This window comes from Lepidothrix coronata, unplaced genomic scaffold (genome assembly GCF_001604755.1).
Source record: "Lepidothrix coronata isolate B3197 unplaced genomic scaffold, Lepidothrix_coronata-1.0 Scaffold72, whole genome shotgun sequence".
Classification (NCBI taxonomy): domain Eukaryota; kingdom Metazoa; phylum Chordata; class Aves; order Passeriformes; family Pipridae; genus Lepidothrix; species Lepidothrix coronata.
In genome coordinates, this window is record NW_016690252.1 from 1,642,336 (window position 1) to 1,659,460 (window position 17,125).

The window sequence follows — 17,125 nt, forward strand, 5'->3', positions numbered from 1 at the left end:
AGACAGCCTATCCTCTCATTCAGCATATTTTTAACGGGTAGGGCATAAGTGCTTACATTTGTTATTTTTTGCCTTGGTTTTGCCTTGTTTTTCCATTTTCATATGCTGCTTTAATTTTCCTTTATGCTTTTCATCTTTTGAAAAATGCATTCATTTCACCTTTGCTACATACCTTCCCCCTTTCAGAATGTCTTTGATTGCAATTTTGACAAAATAAATCAGGGAAAACTTTCTTCGTGCTTGGCGGCAAATCTAAATTACGGAGGAAGGTAAAACTGGACCTCAGGTGCAACCAAGAGACACCATGGCCAGCCTAGAACAAAAAAACGTGTCCCAGGATTTCTGAAGTCTAATCTTCACTCTAACAATCGTGTGGTGCACAGTCATCTGTAGAGGAAATATGTTACTTCTTTCGTGGGACTGCTGAGAGATGTTTTTGCATGTATTTGTACAGTTCACAGGGCACTAGAAATTATTAATAACCTTGTGATTTATTTTTATTTTATTGATTTATATTTGCTTAGAGGTTTAATCATAATTACATACTTCCTGATTAATGGGAAATTGATGGTGGTTTTATGTGAGCGATCTTATTTTCATGCAAAATAATGAGCTTGAATATAGTTACCTTTTTCAGTCATAGAAGGAAAGGATTACATATCCGTGCTGAAAATTAATGAAGTGGAGTATTCTGTTCCTGAAAATCTCTAAGTGTCAGCAGCAGAGAGAGCATATCATGCTCCTGAGAAAAGGAAAATGGAAAAAAGGAAAATGAGGCTTTGTCTTGCTTTCTAATAGTCACTAAAGCCACGATTCACATTACAGCTAATCTAGTAATGCCACCAGAATAGATGACACTGTTTTTTCCTCAGCTTTCCCTAACTTTTCTGTCCCTCCTGCTGCATCCCTTTCACAAGTGTTGGTCTAATCTGACACCATGGTGAGCTAATTCTGCAATCTAAGCTGTCAAGAAATTGTTCACTATGCTCACTGCAGACCTGCATTTTTACCCACTATCTGCCAAGGTACTTACCTGGGTCAAAAGTCTTTTTTTAAGGGGGACAGGGAAAGGAAAAGAAAGGAAGAGAACCAGCACTCTGTGAGACATGAGATCTCCATAGGATGTGCTTGGGAATAGTTGTTAAGTGCTGTGCAGCTTCCAAGAGAGGATGGCAAACCAAACCTCATTGCTAAGGGGCACTGTAGATAGATACCAACACTGCAGAATCTTATTTAATAGATATGAATGAATCAGATGTGACACTAAACACATCAGTTATCTTCACAGAGGCAATGCCACCTGCTTTGCCTACGGGCAGACTGGTGCTGGCAAGACTTACACCATGATAGGAACTCACCGGAACCCGGGACTCTACGCCCTGGCTGCCAAGGACATCTTCGGACACCTGGAAGCTTCACCGTCAGGGAAAGACCTTCTTGTTTGCATCAGTTTTTATGAGATCTACTGTGGGCAGCTTTATGACCTGCTAAATGGAAGGAAGAGGTATTTAAATAAAAAACATGGTTTACTATAAACCTACGGTTATGAATAGGTTGGTTACTGTTTAGAAATCAGTTACTGTTTCATGCAATTTCATTTAACATACTGGCATTTACAGTACATGTTATGTATTTAATTAGGGCTGTTTCTGGGAGCTACTTAGGGAGGAAGGCAGGATCTAGCACTAAATACTTTGACACTGATAGGGACTCCTGGTTTTATTGTTTGGGAGAGAAATAAGTAAGAATAAGGACCTGTGTTTGAGATACAAGCTCAGATTGTTTTGCTTACACTCTAGAAATACAACAGCTGAACATCCATAGGTAGAGAAACAACTTTCTTGTGGCCTAAAGTTCCTATCTTAGAATCTTAGAATGGTTTGGATTGGAAAGGACATTAAAGATCATATTGTTCCACACTCAATGCCACGAACAGGGACACCTTCCATTGGACCAGATTGCTCAGAGCCTCATCTAACCTGGCCTTGAACACTGCCAGGAATGGAGCATTCACAACTTCCCTGGGCAACTTATCTTAGGCCAAACATTGTCCTTTCCCTGGTCAAACATAACCTCTGTCTGTCTCTCCTGCTATGCCAGGGGGGCTTTGGCTCTTGCCAGTCCAGTCTCTGAACATCCTCTTGATCTCTACTTGTCATGCCTGATACTGCAGAGCCTGCTCACCCTCTCCCTGATCACCTTTACCTGGCAGCCCAGTGACTTGGCCAGAGCAAGCCTCTGCACATGATGCTGCCACCACCACCTCAGTAGCAGCACCGCAGTCCCAGACTTAACTGGATGGTCCTATACTCCTACAGGAGCTCCATTTGGAATTAGGACAGCTCAGCACGTATTTTGTTTAAAAAAAAACCCACCGTGGTCTGAAATTTCTAAATTTCAGCAGCAAAATCTTTTCAGAGTGACCTTGAAGGAACATACCTGGCAGCTGGGGTTCTGCAACAGCCTCAGAGCACTGTCCTTCAGGCTCACCGGAGGGCTTAAGGAGGAGGCTTTCTGCCCCTCTGGGGAAGCGAGCATCTGTTCACAAAGGAAGCACCTTTTTCTGTGCATGTGTGTTCCCTTTCTCCAAAACAGTCTTTAAGGAGCAGGCAGTGTAATCTGCTGTGTAAGGAGTAGATTAACTAAGGAAGAAGGAATGTCCTTACATTCTCTGCATGTCCACTGGCTAACTTATGTGTCACTGAAGGAGAAGATTAAACTTCCTCCCATGTGCATCATGTCTGTATTATGCCTCTATATTGTAAGGCTTCTGTGTGATTCGTAGCACAGGTTCATAGGAGCTGCTTTAAAATCCTGTGCAAAAATCTTGAGAAGATGAACAGAGCAAAACTTAGTCTGAACTTCCCAGAGGAACGCGAGGTGCAGTTTACGTTTATCTAAAATGTAAACATGATAATTCACTTCCTAGCTTTATTATATTCCTGAACTAGCAGAAATGCATTGCTGATGTCTCTTTAGCAGTGAAATGCCAGTGGCACGTGTTATGAATTAAGTACTTCTTCAGTTCTAAAAATAAATGAATGGCAGCAATGGCTTTCCCCAGTGAGTAGCCTTGATTGCTTTTTCTCAGTGTCACAGCACTGACACATGTCTTCGTTGCTGCTGTCTGAGATTTCAGAAATCTCCTTTCTGCACTGTTTTGTTTTCAGACTTTATGCAAGAGAAGATGGCAAGCACGTGGTTCAAATAGTTGGACTGCAGGAGGTCCAGGTGGAGTCTGTAGATGAACTGTTGGAGGTAACCTTTATGTTCGTGATTCATTCTTTGTCTTCTACAGCCTGATTTGCTGATTTGTGATATTTGCAGAGATTGTTATTTGGTGTGTAGCACAAGTGTGTGTTCCTGTTTCAGGCCCTGAAATTACCAGTCCCAGCAGAGTACCGAGGGATGCTATTAAAAGTGCTTAAAAGTATCATTCATGAAGCTGCTTGGGTCACTGTGACTTGTGTTAGCCACATGCAAGCAGTTGAGTCACAGCTGTCACCTCTGCTGCCATTCCTTAGGGAACATCTTTGCCAAGAAAGAGACTGCTATCACTATTCCAGAAATTAGATAGTGTCCCAGCAAGGGACCTTGAAAGCTGGATGTGTATTTTCTCCATGTGATATTATACGAACTTAGATTTTTGTATATAAAGGGTATGTGGGACAAAAAATATAAATTTGAAATTAGAACTGGTAATTAGAAAATACTTAAGATTGAGATATTGATCTGAATTAGGATTAAAACACTGCTTAGGTAATGATGTGTGATAACAGCCAAGTAAAATTAAGATCTTTAAATTGTAGCTGACATTCACCACAAGCAAGGTTTCAATTTTCCTTCCCCTTCTGGCTGAGCCTGAAAAGATCACTGGCAAATTTTCTGCATTGTCTCCTACAAGAAGAAAGCTGATTAAATCTGCTTTCTATTTAGCCTGACTTTGCATAGTTTAGTTCCTTTCTTGGTAAGGAAGTGTAAATTACAAGTGCCTGGTATGGTAATTGACTCATTAAAATTGGCGTTGTGTTGTCCACTTATACTGCACCTTATTTTGTTCTTCATCTTCCCATTAACTCCAAGCTTTGGGGCAAGCTGGTGATGCTTCTGCAAATTAGAGTGTAAATTTGCTATATGGTTGATTTACAATTCCTCTGTATTATCACATTTCACACACAGAAGAGCTATTAAATTACTTCATTCTTACAGATATCTTGGGGGGGGAACGATATCATTCACAGGCCCTTTTGAACACAGAAATGTCACTGACTTGACTCAAAGCTTCTGAGTATTCTGCAACAGATATATGGAAAGAGCCTTGAATACATCCCTAGTTATTCACAATTAATTGATGCTGGCTTTGATTCAGAAATTATCTGCACTTAGCACTAATATAAAGCTCAGAAGCAGCAGCAGTTGGTTATGCTGCTCATTGAGAACTGGCCACTGAAAAGCATGAATAATTCAGATCTGTCAACTGAGAGCATATTGATTTTGCTAGGTAATATTTTATTTTGTTCTTACAACCAGAAGCAAAATGAATGATTGTTTTTTGAATGCCCTGCTGCAGTCAATCCTAGGCTTTCTGTGACAGTCCTTTAAAGTTTTCAAAAAATAATTATACAGATTTGTATCTGGAAGGACTCTTTGTCCTTCTGCCTTGCTTCTCTTCCTTCTTGTTTTATTGTTGTATTGACTATAATTGCTCTTTTAACTTTGTTCCTTCCTTTAGCATAATTTCTTTTTATTAGGAAAATTTAGAAAGGTTTTGGCACTTTGTATTATTTGTGTCGCTTTCTGGATAATTGTGTCCATCTACTACAAGGGAAAGTGAAATTTTAAAAGAGCACAAATAGTCTAATGAGTCTCTTAGGTTATGTGTACAATCTTACAAAAGTATGCCAGCAATGAAAGAAAGAATTTAATTTTATAGTTTGGGTATTTTGCAATTCAGAGTGAGTGTGTGATGTAGCAACTTCTTATTTGCAGTGTGCTCTCTAAGCTTTGTAGTGTCACTGCAAGCAAGTCCACATACAAAGGTCTGAAAGAAACATTGTGAGGGATCCAGCCTAACTTAACTTCAGCCTTGTACCAAATTTTAAGGCTATAATGAGCCATTCATCATCTTGGGAGGACAAGATCTCTTTCTGAGAGACTGTATTTTTATTTACAATTTGCTTGGATTTTGTCCTCGTTATTTTGCAGGTGATTTTGAAGGGGGGGAAAGAACGTAGCACAGGAGCCACTGGAGTCAACTCGGATTCCTCTCGATCTCATGCCATCATCCAAATTCAGATTAAAGATGCAGCCAACAGGACATTTGGAAGGTAAGACAAGAAGTGCAAGTACTCAGTGCCGATGTCAAGCCCAGGCACATCCAAGAGACAAAGAGGAGGTGTTAGTGGGCAGGTGTGAGTTAAATTAGAGGAAAGGGTTCAAAGGGACTTTGGGAGGTTTCACAGTCCTTTCTCTGTTCCCAGGGAGAACATTTTAGGCACATCTGTTAGAGCTTTGACAAAACTGTTTGCACAGATTTCCAGTGAAGGAGTTTGGCAATCAAGTCCATCTTCTCATCTTCAGTGTTTAATCTGGCTGAAGGTAGATGTCTGCAGTGGACAGGTCCACATGTGAGCTCTCCACCTTTGAAGTCAGTGGAAAGAAATAGCCGTTTCTGGGATCCAATTCATGCCATTCTTCAGAGCCACCTAAATTAGGTCAGATGCATTTGCCTCTCAAAGCATTTCTATCCTGTAATTGACTACAAAGGGAGTCTGGGATGACTAACCCTGGTGGAGATGATTCCATTACAGATGTTTGCCTTTGGTCAGAAGAATCCTACCTCGTACCTCAGCTAAACCTCCCTGATAATTTGAGAGTGTGACTCTGATGCTATCTCCAGCAGACAGAAAGAGCATTTGGCTTCCTCTTCTAGCGTCCACTTTATGTATTCGAAAAATAATTATGCCTCTTCTCGGTCATCTTTTCTCCAGACTAAACAACCCCACGAAATAGATCTGAGGAAAAAGGTCTAGGTATCTTTATTACTGCTGAGTGTCAAAAAACCATGCTGACACACCCTTCCAGCAACTACCATGTAGTCTTTCTTCCCAGGATCAGATGTTGAACAGAAGGCAAAATGGAAGAGCCACACAAACAGTGGAGAGAGGAAAAGACAGAACAGGCAGGCTTAGGAAATAAAAGTATAGGGGTTATACTTAGGTGTGGCGTCTGGGGTATTTTTTTGTGTGTCTGTGAAAGAGAGGTGGAGCTGGAGAGAGGAAAGGGTGCCCAGATATTCCTATGAAAGAAGTCAAAGCTGTTGGAGAAAAACAAGAAGGGCAAAGACAAAGATACAGTGCAACAGCCATTACAGCAGCTGGCACCCAGAGCTAGAGAATGTGAAATGGAATAATGGAGTTTTGTAGAGGAAGGACAAGGATCACTGAAAGCTCAGTGTATTTACTGCGCTGGAAATTTCGGTTCTTATTGTTCTGAATTCCCATTTGACAGGGGAATGACAGTTGTCTGTTTTACCTGGAAGGAGAAATCAAGAAACTTACAATTTCTTTTAACTGTGTTCTTAGGAAACTACAATCACAGTGATTATCTGGAGAGATGAGTGTGTTGCACTTTAAACAGCTTGTCCATTAAACTGTGGAGCACTGTCATCACACGTAATTACACTTTCTATTACGACTGTGTTAGTGTTAAGATGCTCTGACACTGTTCCTGCTGCTGTGCTTCTTTTGGTGCCTCAGATATTTCCAGTGGATGTTTTTCATTGTTCAATAGTAGTAATTTCTAATCATTCTCCTGATGCCATGTGTTTCAGCTCTCTGGTTTAATAAAGAAAAAGGAAAAAGAGGGGGAAAAAAGGCTCTAAGATAAATGCAACTTTTTTTTTTTTTTCTAGGATATCATTCATTGACTTGGCTGGCAGTGAAAGGGCAGCTGATGCCAGAGACTCAGATCGACAGACAAAAATGGAAGGAGCAGAAATAAACCAAAGTCTTTTAGCAGTAAGCTACTGTCATATCTGGGGGAGGCTTTATATTTAATTACTAGCATGTGTTTTAGGATAAAAATGACCCACATCATAATATTTGAATGTATTCCATGGAGGAGGAAAAATAACCAAGGTATTGTGTCCAGTTTAATTTGTATCGTGACCGAAAGACAATTTAAGAAGGAAGAAATTTTGTGATGAAAATCAAGTATTTTTTAGCCATTCTTACAGCTAGCCAGGTAAACATAGCATGGAGAATGCAGGTATAGTATAAGTGTCCCATATTTTATATAGAAAGTGTTGTCCCTTCTACATCCAAAGAATACTGGCTTAGAATTGCTGTATTTTTTTCATAAAAACACATCTGTTCCTGCCAGTTATTTTCACTGCTTGAACTCAGGCTTCTCTTTCAAATCAGGAATAAAGGATTTAAATACTCAAGAGCACAGAAACTAGCAATTCATGCGTGGGGAGAAAGGAACAGGAAGAAATGCAGTCTTAATGCAAACTGTTCTTTTGTAAGTGCCCACAGTTAGGTAAAGGGGGACAAAGGAGCAGAAAAATGCCATCTGAGATAAAGCAGAAGTGCCCGTAAGGGTAAATTGTGCAGAAAGCTTTGCACCTCCTTTAATGCCAAGGAACAAAGCTCACTGATGACTGTGGTCTTTTCTAAGCAAGGCTGAAAGTGATACACAACAGTGCAGAAGTCAGTGCACACAACTGCACCCCTTAGTGCGCTGTAAATGGGAGGTGCCTTGCTCTGTTTTGAGAATGTAAATGTTCTTTTTCACAGAAGCTTTTCCTGCAGTGGAGTATTAGCATTTGTACTGGGAGGTAGCCTGTGAAGTGAATGTGTTTCTGTACTTTGTGCTTTCTGGAGTACTTGCTGGTGAATAACTGAATGGCACAGGGAGTTGGGACCTGAATAGAAAGAAGTCTGATCCTAAAGGTCTTCTCCAACCTAAACAACTCTGTGATTCGTGAGAAATGAGACATAGTGTAAGCTCATGAAACTGTTTTAAAAGAAACTTTAAAATCAGAGTGTGTACCTTTTGGTATTGTGTGGAACTGAGAAAATACCTAGGCAGTCTACAAGTAGTGATTGAATTAACTGTAAAAGGTAATATAAGAGGTATTAAAGGTCCACATGACCTGCAGCCTGTAAAACCAACTCTGCCCTCAGTAATAATAACTTTGTCTTCAGGCATTTAAACACATGAGGTTTGAAGTTTGCTGCTCGTTTAAATATTCCTGTTAATTTCAAGTGTAAGACTTTCAGATGCTGCAACAAGGAGAAGCAGGATAAAAAAAAAAATAATTGTTTGATCTCCTGCGTGTTACAGGTGCAATTTTTAATAAAATGCTGTAAAAGTGACAAATAAGTGTCATTTTAAGTAGGAGTCTGTAGAATGTAGTAAGGCTGTAAATGATTCATGCTAGTATCACCATGACAGTACTGTAATCTGCTTATTTTTCCTTCAATATTTCCTCTAAAGGGGTTGTCTCGTGGCTATACTTTCCATTTCTGGCAGTTTTAGAGAGCATCCAGGCTTGATATGGAGTGTGATGCTATTGTGCTTATTCCAGTGAAGTACACATCTTTGAGTTTGAACATGGCATCTTTTTACAAGTCTGATAATAAATCACAGAATTACAGAACTGCCAGGGTTGGAAGGGACCTCTGGAGTTCATCCAGTCCAACCCCCCTGCCAAGGCAGGATCAGCTAGAGCAGGTGACACAGAAACACCCAGGTGGGTTTGGGATGTCTTCAGACAAATCTGTGCTCTGTGCTGCCTGAAGGAGCTGGAGCTGCCTGTTCCTGCCTGTGGCAGCTGCAAAGTGACCTTGGCACAGGACATAGTAGGAGTCAAAGGTGACATAGGGCACTGTTAGGTTCGGTTTGATGCAGTTCAGTTCATGACTGATTTGTTGTTCCCTTCTGAATGTTTTCTCTTTTGGCAGCTGAAGGAATGCATTCGGGCACTGGATCAGGAGCATGCACACACTCCTTTCCGGCAAAGCAAATTGACTCAGGTAAAATGAGCAGCAAGGCAAGAGTAGAGGTTTCCCTGTAAAGGGCAAAAATAAACTAAAAAAAGCAAATAAATAAATAAGTGCCATAGTTCAGTAACTGCTATTAAACCCTTTAGGAAAAGAGGAAAAGCATAACTTTTGCAAACTTTAATTCTAGAAGTAATCACAGAATTAAGGCCTACTACCAGTTTCTCCCAGCCAGTGCTGGGGACTGGCATGGTTAAAATAACAAACAAACAAACAAAAAAAGCTAAAACAAAACAAAACCCCAGAAACTACCTTCCAGACTCATTCAGAGTTACCATCCATCTGCAACCAATCCTGCATCTTCTGTGCAGTATCAGTCCTGGGAGCTTGCATCAACATTTCTTCAGTTGTAACATCTGCTTTATTCCCCAAAACATATGGGCTCCCTTGTGGCACCTGCTGCAAGGGTTTGTTCAGAGCCCTGATTAACACTCATATTCATTTTAAACTGTAAACGAATAATGAGAGGGCAAATTGAGACAAAAGAACTACATTTAACAAAAAAGAAAAAAAAAAGGAGCCAGTAACTAGTGTTCAATTTCTTCTGTACACATTGCTAATTTACAGGACAAACAAGGGGCATGAACTGCTAAGAATCCAGTTTTTTTTTTCCTTTGAATCCTAGGTGCTAAAGGATTCTTTCATTGGCAATTCCAAGACATGTATGATAGCCAATGTATCACCCAGCCACTTAGCTACAGAGCATACCCTGAACACTCTACGATATGCTGACAGGTAGGTGGTGAAAGACAGTCTTGCCAGGATGAAAAACAGAAAGGAAAAACTAATGTATGATATTTGTGGTTACATTTTATTTTGTCTGATTTGAAAAGATTGATTTAGGCATTTGGTTTAGCTTTGTATTACAATTCTACTTAGAATGTGTGCAAGTCCTTCACCTTCCATCCTACATAGGAGGAGGTAAATTACAGGCTGTGCAACACTGGTGTTAGAAGGACAAGAGATACTTGAAGGGCAAAAGGGGCAAAGGGAACAGCTGAAGGTCAGGCTGATAGGGAACAGGATGATACCAGTTAATCAGATCTTTACAGTTTCACTGGGGATCAGTTGATCCAGGAGCAGTGTAGCCCTGTGAACATCACCAGAGCTAAGGAGCCCCACTGCAACTACTCCAGAAGTCCTACTTAGTGCTCTGTGGGACTCTGATGTGCTGTGTAGAGTACCAGCTCCTTCTGCTGCATGATAACATGAGGAAATGACACTGCCTTGCACTGAAACTGGGGCCATTTCAACTCACTTGGCCTGTCATGCATCGTTTAAGGAAGCACTTAAAAAGGCTGCTATAGGCCTTTCCAGAAGTTCAGGCATTTTGGCAGAGGGATTTTGATACCTGTATCAAAACAAGATCCTGTTACAAAACAAACCACGGTGCTGAATTCAGTATTTAGTCTCAATACGTGAAAGTATTAGTTTGTTCTAAAGATGCTGTTATTTATCTGAAAGCATGACACCTTCTAAATCCAGCCTGTTTCACAGGGTCAAAGAGCTGAAGAAGGGGATTAAATGTTCTACCCCTGTCACAAATAGGCGTCGCAGAGCTGGAAACGTATCTCCAAAACGTGTCCAGAGCACTCCCTCTTTGCCACCTGGGGAAAAGAGCTCTCCAAAGAAAGTAAAGCTAGGCCTACAGCATCCCTCAAGTGCAACAAAAACAAAGGTATATCCTGCAGCACTCCAGCCACCTGGTGTCCCTCTTACCTCTACCCCAAGGGCAGTCAGCAAAGGACATGCCTACAAAGGAAATACCAGCACACCGTGCTTCCAGCTCGTGAGCCCAATTAAGGGAGTACTACGAATAGCACATCCCCTGAAGAAGAAAACTGATGATCTGTCCCCCCTCTCTGAACAGAGCCCCTCTGTGAAGGATTTCATCATCAAAAGTGCTGCCACAGATGAAACAAGAGAGAGTGGTCAGAGAGACAAGTATATGCAAGACAGATCACCTGTCCAGTGCCTCAAAGTCCAGACAGTGCAACCTGTTCAGAAACAGCTTGTTTCTAGAGATGATATTTCCTTTGGAGAGGGAAATCTGCCCTCTGACAGCAGAAATACTTTTGCTAAACAATATGTTGAACCCTGGACGTATCTGCCTCCATTTCAGAAGGAAAGAGAGGAGCATTTACGTCTTTATCATCAGCAGTTTCAGCAGCCACCTATTCTACAACAAAAATTGAACTATCAACCCCTTGAGAGGTTTTTAATGCAGTACAAGCCCGAGGAGATTCAAGTAAAACAGGAGCTGAGCCTTACTCCCACAGAAATGCAGAACAAAGAGGGGATGCCACTGGAAGATCTGGATGACAGCGATTTCAGTGAAGATTCTTTCTCACCTGTCTGTAGTCAAAAGAGCATGAAAAGGGGAAACACCAACAAATGCAGTCAACATTCCTTTTTCCTTCATGAAAGAGAAGAAGGAACTGAAGAAGAGCAAAAAGGCCAAAAGCGACAGGATTTATTTTTTAAATATGCAATAGCCATGCAAGAGCATGAACTAGATGACAGCTGGGATTGTATCGAGGGCAGCCCAAAGGCAGAGGAATCCATTAAAAATGCAGGCTGCAGCAGAACTCCAGCAGACTGGAACTATGACTTAGCTATTGAGTCCCCTCCAAGCAATACTGCAGAAAAGCCTTACTGCCTGCAGGAAGATCCTGCTTGTAGCTGGAAACACAGCAAGGATTTCCTAGCTGATCACAAAGAGTACAAAACCAAACACAGATGTCTTGTTTACTCCAGTGAAGCCACCTTAACTCCAGAAAAGGATACTTCAAACCCATATGTATCTCCTGTGTTGAAACCAGGAACTCCAGAGTGCAAAGAGATTGATCTCCAGCATGAGGAGAGGGAAGAACCCACTTTGGACAAACAGGCTGCCCTCGCAGGAGATGTACGATGGAAAACTCGTAAAAGTGAAGCTAACCACTGTGTCTCTTCCAGCTGCTCCTCAGAATTCACTTCCGAGGTAATAGCCCCTCTCCTGATGTCCCCTCTTGACTGTGAGGAAACAACTGATCCAGACGAAGTGTCTTGCAGCCAAGAGAAGTCCCCTGGTGAGAAGCAGGCTCCAGGCAGTGCCATGCAGGGCTCCCAGAGCAGATGTGAGGAGGAGGGCTGGCAGTGCACGAGGAGCAGAGCCCTGACGGACAGCATGCTGGAGCTGGGGGAGCAGATCCGGCTGGTGGGAAGGCACCGCGCCCTGCTGTGCTTCCCGCGGGCTGGGCACAGGTGGCTCCCTCCTGCCTGCTGCCGTGCCAGGCCCTGCTGCTGCTGCTGCCGCCTGGGCTCGGGGTCAGCACAGCAGGGAGGGGGCTTGTGTGTTGGGCCCGACCCCACAGAAACACCCACAGCTGGATCCCCGGGCACCAGGGCAGAGGGAGAGGGTGGGGTGTCCCACAGTGACTCCACGTGCAGGGAACACACCGGTGGCAGACGGGGCGGTGCTGACCTTAAAGATGGTGCCGGTAGTTCAGGAAAATCCAACTCGAGTCAAGAACCCAGCGTTGAGCCCATGGCTGAGGAAACAAATGCTGAAACACCTGAAAAGAGCTGTTTTTCAGAGGCAACATGCTTTCTCAGTGTGGGGCACACAGATCATGCAGCCCAGTCCCCCTCTCAGGAGAACAGCCTGCTGGTGCAGCCCAAGTCAGGAGTGAGGAATGAGGACCATTCTGAAGACCCTGCCAAGTCATCATTCAGCAGTGAGGAAACAGCATTGCGAAAAAACCAGTTAATGCAGAGTGGTTTTACACAAGAGACTTCTGCTGCAGATGCAGGATGTGCAGCCAAAGATGATAAGCCAGTAGCAAATGCAAAGAGCCCCTCAGGCATGTCCATCAGCAGCTCTCCAAGTGCTACATCAGAGTTGGGGAAGTGGCAGAGGGAAACCCTAGAAAAGGCACAGTAAGTCTTGCTCATCACTGAAGTTTGTAACGAAGCTTAGAAAAGTGATACATTTGTCTTTATTTGTATGTCATAGTCATATGTGCTTTAAAAACCAAAGCGTAATCTTCTAATAAATAATTATTTAATAGGATTAATCACAATTTATAGTCAGTATCTTTTAAATATGTGATTGCTTGTTACTTAGTGATATTTTAAAATCTCACAGGAAGCCAATTTTTCTATTAGAGCTTCTAACATAATGCTAGAGGAACTAATATTATAGTACAAACTGCAGTTCTCAGTAATTAATTGGCTTCCTATAAGCTGTAAAATACCTAAAATACATCAAAACCTTCCATCAAGAGTCAGGTCATAGCTGTTCTATCCCTATGGAGAGAAAAGCAGCGTGGCAGTCACTGAAGGTGTAGATATAAAACTTCCAAGTACTCTGAGCTGCCACTGTCAGCTCCCAGGGACTGGCCTGCATTCGTGTGTCTGAAAATACATTGTTTATCAGTGAAACTTGCTCAGAGGAACCAACAGCAGCACTGCCTTCCTTCTCTGCCTGTTTTTCACCAAAATTACTTTCAGCCTCATGGTTGTAAGCCATTTCACCAATTAATTAGTCAGTTGTTTTGCTCCTTGATTTCGCTCTGTGCCCCTGTGCTGCCTGTGCTAATGAGGGGCTGTGGTCGGTCCTCTGTGAACAACCCTCAGTCATGAGGTTGACCCTTAATCCCAAACCAGTGCATCCCTCTGCACTTCAAGGAGCCCTGGAGCTTCCTGAGTGCCAGGGACACAGGACAGCAAGGCTTCCTCTGGGGTATTCCCCCTTCTTGAAGGTTTATTGAGGCCAGCAGTAACTACAAGTAGTGCAGTGGGCTGTGTAACCAGAGGTGTATTTTTTGTTTATCAGACAGGCTGTAATTCGTGCCCATCAGGAGCAGCTGGATGAAATGGCATGCTTGTGCTTCAAGGAGGAGTGCTTGATAAATCAAATGTCAGCAATGGTAAGTGTTTCATATGATGATTTTGGTGCCTGTTGAACCTGCATAGATTAATATCAGAGATTATTAATTTGAATTGGTGATGTGATGTTCCTCATCAGTTCCTCTTCTTGTTCTCCGGTGCCTGTGTCCTTGGAGAGAGGCCTTTCATTCTCAGTGCCTGTTGTGTTTCTGCCAATCTCCAGAGTCATTGAGGCAGCAGGAGGTGGATGGGCCAGCCTGAACTCTTTGTCTCTTATCAGAAAGCCTGCCCTTATTTTGTGTTAGGGGCACCAGACTGTGTCAGACAGGGAGTCTGTCCCTGGGATTTTTTTCTCCTTAAAGGCTGGAGCAAGTTGAGTCAATATCACAGAACACAGCACACCCCTAAAGCATGGCACTGGTGGCATTTGGCTCTTCCTTCTGGGGGCCCCATTGCCTCCCACACTGCAGATGTGCCAACAGCCCTGGCCCCACTCACTCCAGTGCTCTGGCCGCTGTGGCTTGTGCCCTCACAGGCTCTTGGCTTTTGTCACTCAGGTGTTCCTTGGCTTGTCCTTGTCTCAGATGACAACTGGTGTATGCTGGACCCAAAGACTGGCACCTGCATGGCCCCAGTGCAATCCCAGTTCTCTGTTCCTCCTGCATCCCAGCAAATACATGTCACAGCCATGGGACAAGTCTCACCTCTCACCCAGACTGTGAACAATTCCCAGTGAGAACTCCTGCCTTCCCAGTTCCCTCATGTTATCAGTAAAGCCAAGCTGCATTGCTGCATTGCATTACCAAACCATTTCAGTTCCTATCACAATTCAGATCTGAAGTACAGGGACTCTTCCCTCAGGGATTTTGGACTGGATCCACCATGTGGCTTACTCACTGTGATTTCCAGCTGCATGTGCTGTGTTACAGATAACATACAGAGGTTCACAAAGCAGCACAGGAGCCATAAACTGTGTTAGTTTTGTGGCAGACAGTGGAGTGATACAAAGCAATCTTTTACTTTTTTTTATTTTTAATTTTTTAAAAAATCTTTTGAAATTGTTCTTCCTAAGTCTGTTGATCACTGGACACCAGTTCTGCCCCCCATTTATTTGCCCCTTGCAGCAAGCAATTATTTTCTGGCTAGCAGAATTATGACAAGCTTGCCAGGTCTCCCAGCAGTGTTATTTCACAGCATGACAGTTTTTTGGGTAGTGAAATCAGCTTGGGATTCCTGTATCAGCTTCTCTGCTTCCATTTTCAGATGGTTTCAACTTCTCCAGCCATGAAATTTTGGCTGCAGGAGAGACTCATGCCAAGACCAGCCACACACTGAACACAAAGCCATATTTAAAGTGCTTAAGAAAAATATTCCACAGCAGCTGGGCTGGTCTTTATTACTGTCCCGATGTCCCTGTGAGACAGAGATACAGTGCAGGAAATACCTGGAATACTGCCAAATCAGCTTTCAAGTGATTGATTTCCATGCACAGCAGCTGAATTCCCCAGCCCTGGGGATGTTGACACCTCCCAGCTTCTCAGGCACTGACCTGTGAACAGAGGCACCAGGCTTCTCACAGCTGGAGAGCAGAGCAAATCCAAGTGCTCCCTTATTAATACAAGCCCTACTTAAAAATAACTGCCTCCATTTCAGTTTTAATCAGCTTCATATTGCTTTTTATCCGTGTGGCAGGTTGCTATGGAAGGTAGAGTTGCCCTCGGCCAAGGCTGTGTACAGTGCTGGGATTGCTCACGTCAGACCTGGCAGACCTGCAGCCAGGCAGGAGTTGGACTGGACCTGTGACCTGATGAGAAATAAACCCCTCACACCTCTCAAGATTGGGCTGTTATGATCCATGGGTGGCCCAACACCCCATTTATTTTCATGATCCAACATTAGAGGTGTCAGGAACAGTATTCAGTAGATTGTAAAACTGGGTGACCAGTCCCTGTACCAAATCTTTGAAAAGCTGACCAGTGTAGCAGAGTAACAACAGGTGTTTCATACATTTTTATTTTTAAACCATTGTATTTGCTGTAATTTCACCAACAGATAAAACTATCAGAGTCAGTGAACCTTGGTACTTAGAGACACTGACCTTTGTCTGTGAGGGTCGGGACTTAAATAAGGAAATGTTCATGTAATCTACTAGACTGCAGAATGGAAAACAGGCTTTTATGCACTGCTGCAGTGCAAAAAATATGCTGATTTTCTCAACCCTGCTGCTGCTGTTTCCTAAACTTTCCTTTTGCCTTCTTCACCAGGATTTTCAGAATTTCATGGCCATGCTGGATGAAATCTTGGAACTGAAGTCACAGTGTATCCAAACAATGCGAGCCCAGCTCCAGCTCTGTTTAGCCTCTCCTGGCACTGACATGTCACTGCAACCACCTCCACCAGTTTAGACCTTCTTTGCTTCCACACACACAGGAGCAGCTATGGAAAACACCAGCCAGCACTTTGCTGCACTTGGTGCTGCAGAGTGTGGGTGGTAGGGGATAGCTTTTGGTTTGATGTGTGCGATTAGTGTGTATTTTATATAAGGATGGAGAGAATTCTGAGTAAATGAGAGGTGACTAATTGGCAACACAGGCTTTGTATTTTCATTAATACCCGTAAGCCACCTTCTTAAAAATAACAATTCAGCAGCCTTTGAATATCTCATCAAGCAGCAGGCAGTCCTGTTCATGTATCTCAGCAACTTCTCACGTGTTAAAGGCACTTCTGCATTGCCAAGAAAAGGGGGGGAGGAGGGGAAAACAACCTGAATAGAAATGCTCAAAAGCTTCCCAGAAAAGTGTTTGCAAACAGGAGCCAGGGGTTGTTACAATGACATAACCAGACCTACTTAGTAATTGGAAGTCAAGGCAGGGCAAGAAACACTGTCAGTTTCAGAAGAAGGAAGCCTATTGTTGCCCTAGTTCGTGGGATGAACACTCCAGAGCTCCTGAAAGATGTGGTTTAAGTCATGGGTAATGAGCGGTTTAGCAGGGACTTTGTACCAGAGATTCATCTGTTGTGTTAATAAGCGTGTGGGTTTCATGCTGCTGCCCACAGCTAGAGGCCAACAGCTTCACCTGCTGCACACATCAGCCCCTTGGCCCGTGCCTCGCCCTGCAGTGCCCACCGGTCTCACAGAACTGATTTCTCACGTGAAAAGCAGGTCTGGCTGGAGGCACTGAGGT

General features: G+C 43.0%; 1 protein-coding gene across 1 annotated transcript in view; it reads left to right on the plus strand.

The window, feature by feature from the left end:
• The window catches only part of KIF24 (kinesin family member 24), a 28,316-nt gene extending 11,793 nt beyond the window's left edge, over positions 1-16,523 (plus strand). The window contains exons 6-15 of the mRNA XM_017819001.1: positions 7-37; positions 1,289-1,504; positions 3,171-3,258; positions 5,206-5,327; positions 6,914-7,019; positions 8,970-9,041; positions 9,694-9,803; positions 10,566-12,989; positions 13,888-13,981; positions 16,205-16,523. Coding sequence (XP_017674490.1) covers positions 7-37; positions 1,289-1,504; positions 3,171-3,258; positions 5,206-5,327; positions 6,914-7,019; positions 8,970-9,041; positions 9,694-9,803; positions 10,566-12,989; positions 13,888-13,981; positions 16,205-16,345 — 3,404 coding nt within the window. The 3' untranslated portion in view covers positions 16,346-16,523. The remainder of the gene's footprint in view (positions 1-6; positions 38-1,288; positions 1,505-3,170; positions 3,259-5,205; positions 5,328-6,913; positions 7,020-8,969; positions 9,042-9,693; positions 9,804-10,565; positions 12,990-13,887; positions 13,982-16,204) is intronic.
• Positions 16,524-17,125: the final 602 nt, after the last annotated feature.